Source organism: Rutilus rutilus, assembly GCF_951802725.1.
Source record: "Rutilus rutilus genome assembly, chromosome: 6".
NCBI classification, from domain to species: domain Eukaryota; kingdom Metazoa; phylum Chordata; class Actinopteri; order Cypriniformes; family Leuciscidae; genus Rutilus; species Rutilus rutilus.
The window spans coordinates 6,124,909-6,136,038 of NC_140214.1; the positions used below are offsets into that span (position 1 = coordinate 6,124,909).

General features: G+C 38.4%; 1 protein-coding gene across 1 annotated transcript; it reads left to right on the forward strand.

The window, feature by feature from the left end:
- Positions 1-121: 121 nt before the first annotated feature.
- Positions 122-10,706, forward strand: mcm6l (MCM6 minichromosome maintenance deficient 6, like). The gene is made up of 17 exons (XM_084410172.1): positions 122-228; positions 294-440; positions 1,393-1,503; positions 1,702-1,951; positions 3,327-3,492; positions 3,658-3,803; positions 4,927-5,077; positions 5,553-5,694; positions 5,801-5,942; positions 6,732-6,839; positions 6,933-7,088; positions 7,724-7,850; positions 8,017-8,180; positions 9,256-9,364; positions 9,691-9,891; positions 10,239-10,378; positions 10,479-10,706. The coding sequence occupies exons 1-17, from the start codon at positions 134-136 to the stop codon at positions 10,599-10,601; spliced, it is 2,478 nt and encodes an 825-aa protein (XP_084266298.1). The 5' UTR covers positions 122-133; the 3' UTR covers positions 10,602-10,706.
- Positions 10,707-11,130: the final 424 nt, after the last annotated feature.

The window sequence follows — 11,130 nt, forward strand, 5'->3', positions numbered from 1 at the left end:
TCTCAGAAGTTGAGAAATGGGTTGAATGCACTATCCAGGTATGTAGGCCTATGGCACGTTGTTAAGTCGACGTCATGGCGCAGCATTTATATGTTTGGGCGGTTCATTATTACCTTGTACAGGTGTGTGTGTGATGGATCCTGGATCTGAAGCTGCGTCCGCGGGCGTGCAAGTGCGCGATGAGCTCTCCGAGAAGTGTCAGAAGTTATTTCTGGAGTTTTTGGAAGAGTGAGTGCAGTACTTTTATACGAAGAGCCAAATAAGCTTAACTTCTAAAACGTGTGATTGATCAGATTTCAGGATAAAACTGGCGACGCTTTGTATCTGTCCGACGCGCAAGAGCTGATCAGGCCGGAGAGAAACACACTGACCGTGAGCTTCAGTAACATCGAGCACTACAACCAGCAGCTCGCCACCACCATTCAAGAGGAATATTACAGGTGAACAGCTACAACAGCTGGCTTCTTAAGAGTAATATATTTAAATAGGCCAATACTTAAGAGTCTATGATTGGATCATTATTGCAGTGATGTTTCTAGCATGTTATGTTTGTTTGGCAACAGTTCTTCTAACCTTTGATGGAGTGTGTAGCTTTTCATTTCTTAAACAACCAGGAAGAAGACACATCACGGACATATTCCAGGATCAAATTGTGAATGAATGGTTGGGAGGAGCATGAAGAATCATTTCCACACATTAATTGATGCACCTCTGAGTCCAGCTCTTAAATTAATTGAAAGTCTTTGGGGTGTGCTGGAGGAGACTTTATACAGAGTGCTGGACTCTTGCATTGACAAAACAAGCAAATGTATGCACCACTTGATGGAAATAAATGTTGTGATATTATTTCCATCAAAAGATGCATCAATATTTTGTCAAGATCTTGTGTATATTCATTTGAAAGTTTGCTTGTTATTTGCGCTTATTACAATTTATTTATTATTATCCCCAAAACACTTAATATGCAAATTATTCACATTCATTAGATATAGGCCTATGCAAAAAAAATCATTAAATTAATTATTTATAACTATTTCAACAACACTATACAAAAAAAGCAATGTGGCAGTACCCTTTTACAGTGATGTCAGATATTGCCATCTGTAAGGAGCCTAGAACTTGGTAAAATCACGGTAGCACAATGCTACGTTTTGAGTGTTTTATGAGCAAAGTTTTTTTTATTAAACAAACTGCCATATCCATTCTTAATTTCATATTTTAAAATTCTTCGTTTGGCTGGGAATACAAAAGTTTGCCCATGTTCATTTAAATCAAATGTATAAAAACATTTCAGTATTATTGGAAAATTATCATTCTGTGATTTAATAAGTCATCAGTTTGGTGCTGTCAAATTAAGCTCATATTATCTGTCCTAATGTGTGTTTTTTTCAGGGTTTACCCGTTTCTCTGCAGAGCAGTTCGCCACTTTGCCAGAGATCATGGAAATATTCCACCATCCAAAGAGTTTTATGTGGCTTTCTCAGACTTTCCATCTAAGCAGAAGTAAGTATTTATTGTCTAAAACTTTTTGTAGGATTTGACTCTTAACTAAAGCCCTCCTACCTCTGTAAAGAGCTCATATATCATGCTTATAGTTCCATTTATTTCTTAAATTTGCACCCTCTTTTTGACCCTTAAAATGTATCTGTCTGAAGATGTCTGTGTGTAAATTGCCTGACCTCTTTGCTCTGTGCTTCCCAGGATCCGTGAGATGTCCACCGCCCGCATCGGCACTCTGTTACGCTTCAGCGGTCAGGTGGTGCGAACTCACCCCGTGCATCCAGAGCTGGTCAGCGGCACCTTTCTGTGTCTGGACTGTCAGTCTGTCATCAAAGATGTGGAGCAGCAGTTCAAATACACACAGCCGACCATCTGCAAGAACCCTGTGTGTGCCAACCGCCAACGCTTCATGCTCGACACCAACAAGTCACGCTTTGTTGACTTTCAGAAAGTAAGACTATAGCCTACAGTTTTGACTTCCTTTCCCAACAGTTTGCAATTGCAGCTAGCTACCAAGCTTTCATTAAACATCCAAAATAAAATATGAAAACTTTTGACTAATTATAAAGCTTAAATTTTAGTGGCCAATTTCTTTGAATGAGATATTGCTCTTAAACCATAACCAGCAGGATGCCATGTTTCATAAGTCTCCTAATTTTACTTTTTGCTTAAGTGATGTTGCTGAGGTTTTTTATTTTACAGGGCACAAAGCATATTTAAAATTACATGCATGCATGAAGTGTGTCAAACGTATATCCTAGTGAAATGGCTTCTCGAACAAGGAAAAAATTTAGGGTGACTTGGTTTTGTCCATGATGAATTATTGGTTGGTTGTGGTTTGCTATTGGTGGATCTGATCTGACAGTTTGCCCCGCCCTCATGCAGTAAACGCATCATCAGACAAGAGAAGATATGTTGCTGCAAGGGGAAGGGAAGTTGTTTTGATTAAAGGGGTGGTATAATGCCCTTTTCACAAGATGTAAAATAAATATTTGATGTACCCAGAGTGTGTATGTGAAGGTTTAGCTCAAAATACCCCACAGATATTTTTATATAGCATGTTAAAGTTGTCAATTTTTGAGGGTGAGCAAAAACGTTTTGTGTCTGTTCCTTTAAATGCAAATGAGCTGCTGCTCCCAGCACAGGGGGCGGGGCTTCAAGAGCTCGTGTCCTTTTACCTCACACAGACATGCACTGAAAATTTCTAAAACTTTTAGCCTTTTATGTTCAAACTGGAGTCAGAAAGATGGAGAGACTCAAGAAGAAGTGACAACATGTAGACAACATTTCTGAATGGTTAGTTGGTGAATTTATGTAGCTTATGTGTAGTTATCTTCTAATCATTGATTAGCACATTCTGTCATGATAATCTATATATTGTGTTCTGGGGGCGTGGTTTATGTAAATTCTAGGGTTGGTGATGTCACTAACCCGGGAGGAATGTCATGTAGTCCCTACCAGCCGTTTGTTGTAGTCCTTAAAAAGTTTAAAGTTTGACTAATTAGTTTAAATATTTTGTTAATCAACTTTTAGAAAATCTAACATTTTGCTGATCACAAAAATGTTAAGTCAATATCACTTCATGCAAGTTTAAATTGCTATATGCACATTTGTGCATGTGAAAATTCGAAATAATTGTATTAAACGGTGTTAAAGTTCAGTTTAGTTTGACCATATTTTCATGTCCTCATTAGCCTTTTCACCTGTAATTTTATGTGTAATTCCTGTAAATATTGGATGGTACGTTATTATCTTCACTGATTATTTGTGATGGGGCGGTGTGAGATGTATGGGTAGCTGATCCTGAACCTGCTCGACTTGTTCAGGTGCGGATCCAGGAGACGCAGGCGGAGCTGCCGAGAGGCTCTATTCCCCGCAGTGTGGAGGTGATCCTGAGGGCCGAGGCCGTGGAAACGGCACAAGCAGGAGATCGCTGTGACTTCACCGGCACTCTGATAGTTGTGCCTGATGTGTCCGCCATGGCACTCGCTGGTTCTCTTCTATTATTCCCTTAATACAATAGAGGCTTTATAAGAGTAAAATCTAAAATTGATGGATCAGTCTTTACTGTATGAAGAAGAAAAGGGAAGCCATTTGCCCACATGTGCATTATGATGTCATTCAGTCATTTTGGAATATTTCTTCTCATCTTTCTAGGCACGCGGGCAGAAACCAGCAGCAGGGTGACGGGGAAGGAGGGCTTTGAGGCTGACGGGCTTCAGGGGCTCAAGGCTTTGGGTGTCAGAGAACTCTCCTACAGACTGGCCTTCCTGGCTAACTATGTGGCCCCAACTAACCCACGGGTAAGAGCTGTTTATCACAACACAAATTGTAGCAGATATGCATTGCTTTGTATACAACGATGAGCCAAAACATTATGACCACCTGCCTAATATGCTGCTGCCAGACCAGCACTCCTCTACAAGAACCCTGAAGGTTAGCAGCAGATTCTTCAAGTCCTGTGGCACATGTCAAATGGCCGGACCATTCATAAGGGTTTCCCAGCAGAACATTGCCCAGAGCATCACACTGATCTGTGTGTGGCGACGCATTCCTCCCATAACCAACATCAAAGTTTTGTGTGACTTGTGCCACAGTAGACCTTCTGTTGGCTCGGTCCAGACGGGATGGCCTTCGTTGCCTTTGTGCATCGATGAGCTTTGGGCGCCCGACACCCTGTCACCAGTTTGTTCCTCCTCAGACCACTGTTGGTAAATTCTCACCACTGCTGACTGGGAACAGGCCATAAGCAATGCCATAACAATTTGGCCCTTGTCAGAATTCCTCCAATCTTTATTCCTGTCCATTTCTCCTGCGTCCAACACAGTGATTACAAGAACTAATTGTTTGCTTACTTTCAAATCTACCCAGACCTTAATATGTGGCCTTGTTAGGAAATAATCAATGATAAATTCCACGTTAAGTTTAAATACAAAAAATATTTTTTTCCTTTCAAAATCAAGGGCATCTAGTGAATTAAGAAAAATTAAATCAAGAAAAATATTAGAAATTCCATTTACAGAAACAGTGACGTTTAATTAGCCTGACCTGTTTCAGTGTCTATTTTGTTGCACACAACATGGATAAGCTACAACAGGTAAAGATGACAGAAGTAGCAATATGTTCAATTTGGCACAAATATCAAAAGGCGGCTTGCTGCTGCAGAAGAACTTTTCTAGAACTGGTATAATTTTTCTCCTGATAATACGACACCCTGAACGACATAGCAAGCTATTTTACCCAATTATCCAAAATGATGTGCTCAGACTTTTTCATTTTTTAGTTTTCAGCTAAAAGAAAACTACACATTTATTATTATTATTTCTGTTACTTTGGCATCCCATTTTTAACCTTCACACTACTGTATATCAATTGATAGTTTTGTGATCTATATAGATTTCATGTTTGTTATTGCAATGTTTTTAGTTTGGAGGGAAGGGGCTTCGTCAGGAGGATCAGACAGCTGAGAGCGTGAAGAACCAGATGACTGTGCAGGAATGGGAGAAAGTGTTTGAGATGAGCCAAGACAAGAATCTCTATCACAACCTCTGCACGAGTCTCTTCCCCACCATTCACGGTGCTTTCCGGTCATTTCTCAATCATCAGTGTTGTTCATTGGTTCCAGGATATTGTGTTCACCTTTTTTTGCAACACAGAAGGTATTTTCTGTGAATGTGTGAGACTTCTGATTCATTAGCCACTATAGGTAAAGAATAAGAATTAAGAATAACAAAGTGCAATAAACGGTACAACTGTTTGCGCTACAAACCAATGTGTTTGATTAGGATATAAATTAAAATATGATATAACAGACTGTTTTTGTACAGCTAAAATAACAAAGTGGATGATGGTTACAAATGGCCATACCTACACTTATGTTAAAAATGAGGTGAATAGAAAAGATATTAAGAGTTTGAGGCACTTAGTGTCAAGTAAACAAGACTTCCTTGATCACTTCCACTTTTTTTATTCAGAGTAATCTCAAGTCTTTCTGTTTTGAACTGCCATCTGCTAGACAGCTTGCTTAATAATAATCAATTTTGGTTTTTCAGGTAATAATGAAATTAAACGTGGGATTCTGCTGATGTTGTTTGGTGGTGTTGCAAAGACGACCATGGAGGGGACGTCTTTACGTGGCGACATCAACGTGTGTATAGTTGGAGACCCGAGTACATCTAAGAGCCAGTTCCTCAAGTAAATATTATGTGTGAAACTGTTTCTCTGACCATTTAAACCTAAAATGCAGCTTATTGGAGTGTCTAATGGCTGGACGGGGATGTTTTTGTGGTTTTTCTCTCAGGCATGTGGAGGATTTTGCCCCGAGAGCGGTGTACACCAGTGGTAAAGCCAGCAGTGCCGCGGGTCTGACTGCCGCTGTGGTCAAAGACGAGGAGTCGCATGAGTTTGTCATTGAAGCGGGAGCCCTCATGTTGGCTGATAATGTATATTTCCTTTGAACTTTTCCAGAAGTATTCCTGTAAATCTGTCAGTATGTGGCTTTCGTATTAGCTTTCTTGTTTCAGTGTTGACATATTTTTGTAGGCCAATCCAGAAGTTAGCATCACCCTTGTTCACTCGACAAAAACCCAATGGGATTTTTCCATTGACTTTTGGATTATTGCTGAATATAAGCTCTGTGACCAACAAAAGCTTTATGATTCTTACATGTTTTGTTCGTCATGAGACTCATGACAGTCTTCACAAATTAACACAATTTATTCTACATTCAATCACCAGAAGTAAAAAGCTAAACATAGGCTATAAAGAAAACACTACAGTCACATGACTTCAACGTCACCACCATTATATCTGTTCAGATGATGACATTTAATGTCCCCAACAACCTCTGTAGTTGTTAACAACCTTCTTTTTCAAGACGAGTAAAATCTTTCATAAGAGTGTATTACTGATGTACAGTAGTCAACATTTGAAGTGGATCAAAACCTTTCATCAAAGTTATACATGAATTTTGAACAATACCCATTCTTAGGACAACTTTGAACTTTTTTTTGATCCACTCCAAATGTTGACTACTGTATTTTATATCATAGAATAAAATGTGAAAATATCTTGAGCTTGTTCACCACAGACCTTATTTCAGGCATTTAACCAAAATCCCAATGCATCATCCCTGCAGCACTCTATAGCAATCATATGACAACCTCCCAGAAAGAACTAGCAATCATATTTTTCTTTAGAAAACGTAATACTATTTCATGTCTTGTTCATAGGGGGTTTGTTGTATCGATGAATTTGATAAGATGGACCTTAAGGACCAGGTGGCCATCCATGAAGCCATGGAGCAGCAGACCATCTCCATCACAAAGGCGGGGGTTAAGGTGTGTGTCCCTCTGTCGGGAATGTCTTTTGTTTAAAAGCATTGTCTGTTTAATCCGTAATCCACCATATTTAACCATTTCTGTGTGTTCAAGGCCACTCTGAATGCTCGCACCTCCATCCTGGCTGCTGCCAACCCCATAGACGGCAGATATAACCGTGCCAAGTCTCTGAAACAGAATGTCAACATGTCTGCACCCATCATGTCCAGATTTGATCTTTTCTTCATACTGGTGGATGAATGCAATGAGGTCAGACCATATATTATTACTTATATTAGATGTACACTACGGTTCACAGTTCACACACACACACTGACCCCAAACTTTTGAACAGTAGTGTATATACTCAATATTGTTCTCAACAGAAGTATAAATCACAATTTTGCCATTTTCATTATAGATGTCTTTACTCTTTTGATCAACTTAATGCATCCTTGTGGAATAAAAGTATTAATTAAATACATTAATTTGATCAAAAGAGACTTTCATAATGTTGCAAAATAATTTTTCAAATTAATGCTGTTCCTTAACTTTCTATTCATCAGAGCATCCTGAAAAAACTATCATGGTTTTGACAAAAATATGAAGCAGCACAAGTTTCAACATTGATAATAATAACTGTTTCATGAGCAGCAAATCATCATATTAGAATGATTTCTGAAGGATCATGTGACACTGAAGACTGGAGTAATGATGCCGAAAATTCAGCTTTGCATCACAGGAATTTTAAAATGTTTAAAGTTATTTTAAATTGTTTCACTATATTGTTATTTTTATTTTAGATCAAATAAATGCAGCTTTGTTGAGTATAGGAGACTTCTTTCAAAAACATTTTTAGCAATCTTATTGGCCCCAAACTGTATTTTTTTTCTTATTTCTACCAGGTTACGGACTACGCCATCGCTCGTCGGATTGTGGATCTTCATGCCAGGAACATTGAGTCAGTAGAAAGAGTTTACAGTACTGATGAAATCCAGAGATACATACTGTTCGCCCGTCAGTTTCAACCGAAGGAAAGACACTATCCGTTATTCAAGTTGACATTCACTGAAATCTAGTCCTTTGTTGTAGATCTCAAATTATTCTTGTCATTTTTGGAGCTAGACAATCTGAAGAAAGTCATACAGGTTTGGAATTACAAGTAAGAAGATAATTCACCTCATAACCCTGCATCTGTAGATAACATCAGAGGCTCAGGAATTTGTGGTGGACCAGTACAAGCGTCTGCGGCAGCGGGATGGAGGAGGAACCACCAAGTCAGCCTGGCGGATCACTGTGAGGCAGCTGGAGAGCATGCTGCGTCTCTCTGAGGCCATGACCAGACTCTACTGCTCAGACGAGGTCTGTCAGGTTTTAGACCGTATCATAGTACTGAGACTGCTCCCATTGGAGTTACAAATGACTTTAACTTATCCGATCGTAGTTGCATCTCTCTTAGTGTTACTGGACCTGAGCACTGCATTTGACACTATCAACCACAACATTCTTTTGAATAGGCTTAAATTACGTTGGCATTAGTTAAATCGCATTGGCATGGTTCAAATCGTACTTATCTGACCGTCATCAGTTAGTAGCAGTAAGCAAAGAGGTATTGTATCAATCAGTAAGGAGTACCACAAGGCTCAGTACTAGGACCTTTGCTTTTCACCCTGTACATGGGTGTTAGTTTTACATTTACATTTATGCATTTAGACTTGCATTGCATTTCAAGGTACACATTTACATTCTTATCAGTTCTTGCTTTCCCTGGGAATCGAACCCGTGACCTTGGCATTGCAAGCGCCAACGCTCTACTGTTTGAGCTACAGGAAAGTTTTCTAATCTAATTTCTTCGTTGCCTGACGAAACATACCAATTCACAAAACTTGCAGAATGCAAATTCAATATAAAATATTGGATGACTTCTAATTTCCTCCTAATAAATTGTGGAGAAAAAGTTCTTATTTATTTGACCAAAAACCTCCACACCTAGTAACCTAGAATGCTCTCTAACACTTGATAGCTACTCTGTCAAGTCTTCGTCGTCAGTTAGGAACCTGGTTGTGCTCTTTGATGGCAATCTTTCTTTTAAAAGCCACATTTCTAGCATTTGTAAAAACAGTGGATGATGAGATCATGGTTTTCTCCAAAGCTACTTTATAGATGAAATGAATTCATTCCATAATTAATTAATGAAATTTACACCGTTATTGAACTTAACTGAATCAACACTAAACACTTTACAGCAGAATTGAATCATTATTTTCCTGTTTATCACTGTAAAGTAGCTCTGAAACAATCTGTATTTTTATGAAGTGCTATATAAAGAAATGTGAGGACTTGTCAGTGCTCTTCCCATAATCTGCTTCTACATACACCGGTGTGCATCAGACACAGCTTATGTAGAGTTTGAAATGTGTCCTTTTCCTTTGGAAAGGTCCAGCCCAAACATGTGAAAGAAGCGTTTAGACTTCTGAACAAGTCCATCATTCGTGTTGACTCACCCGACATCAATTTTGACCAGGAGCAGGATGACAATGTGAATGGTGAGATGGCTATCTTTTATACTGTTCAATTCCTTTTGTGAAATAGGCTTGTCAAATATCTCAATATAATGAATCTGTACTTTAACAGTAAAAAAATAAGCTATTTGTTTGCAAATGCCACTTGCTGTTAAAAGTGTCTGAAGTGTCCAAATACTTTTTGTCACTCTTTTTTTGTTACAAATGTATCACTTCCATTACCATTTACCAATCATTACCAGTCATTTCATTATTTCCAGCAATGAATCAATAAAATCAAACATCAGAGGTCATGCGGTGTAGAAGGAACTTCTAAAATGTAATGACTGATTTCAGCTGTACTTCCACAGATCAGAATGACCTGTTTGGTAAAGAGACAGAAGGTCGAAATGGAGGTGAAGCGAACGGTCATCCGGTGGAGGCCATGGATACCGATGAGCCGGAAAAGCAGGAGAAGCCGGCGGGAACCAAACCTGCTATCAGAATGTCATTTGCAGAGTACAAGAGAGTCTCCAACCTGCTGGTGCTGCAAATGCAAAAGATGGAACAATGCAAGTCCCGATTTTTCCATTACAATAATATCTCAGACAGTGTTTATTTCATTCGTGTGTTTTTTTTTGTTTTTTTTGTTTTTTTTCATTGAGGTTTTATGTGCAGCAGTCAGTGATTATTTAATTAATAATTAAATTATTAGCTGTGGCATTCTTTATGTAAACTATGCATTACTGTGCAATTATTAAAAAGTGACCGAACAACCAACTTTCTCATTTTGGATTAATTTTTTATCTCAAAGCATTCCAGGAAACCAGATTGTGAAGGAGTTATAAAGAGCATAAACTGAAGGATGATATAAGCATGTCTAATCTGTTATATATCTGAATGTGTCATGTGTTTTTAGTGGATGAGGAGTCCTCTCTGAAGAAAAGTGAACTCATTAACTGGTACCTGAAGGAAATGGAGAGTGAAATTGATTCAGAAGCTGAACTCGTCGCTAAGAAGAACCTCATTGAAAGAGTGCTGCACAGACTCATCCATTATGTTAGTATGCTTTATCACTCTTTATGACTGTTTTATCTGTCTTCAGTTTGACAAGGCATTGTTTAGTTGAACTGAAGCAGTGCCTCTGTTTCTTTTTAAGGATCATATCATCATAGAGCTGACTAAAACAGGGCTGAAAAAGGTCAGTGAGGATGGAGAAGAGCCTGTCATGGAGGAGGATCCGTTTTTGGTGGTGAATCCCAACTATGTACTGGAAGACTAGTCCAACCTTGAGCATTTTTAGTGCTTCTGTAATCTTAAATAATGACTAATGTAATATGCAATATTTGATTAAGTGAATCAGAAAAATAAATGGATATATATTTGCATTTATGTGCCATTTGTTTATTGAACACTAGGTGGCGGGATATCTTCAGTGTCTTTTTTTGACAAGTGCAACACAAAATGCAAAAGTAATTCAACAATAGTCAGGGGTATCAAGCCATCAAACAAATGGAAAATTACACAAAGCTTTAAAGTTTGCTTTTTTTTGCACATCAAAAGACAAATGTACAATATTTTGTGAGGGAAGAGAAAATTGATCATTGAATGTTTCACTCTTACCTGAATGTGACACATTCATTGTAGTAAAACATGCAGTGTTTGAGTTGAAATCTCACTTATAATTTCTGAGGTTTTATCTCATTTAAAGAAATAATGTAGCATATTCTTTGTGATCTGTAAACCCTTTGGAAAGGTTGTTAGTCCTGCAAAAACAAAGCTTAAGGTTTGTTCTGACATGCTAAGTGGAA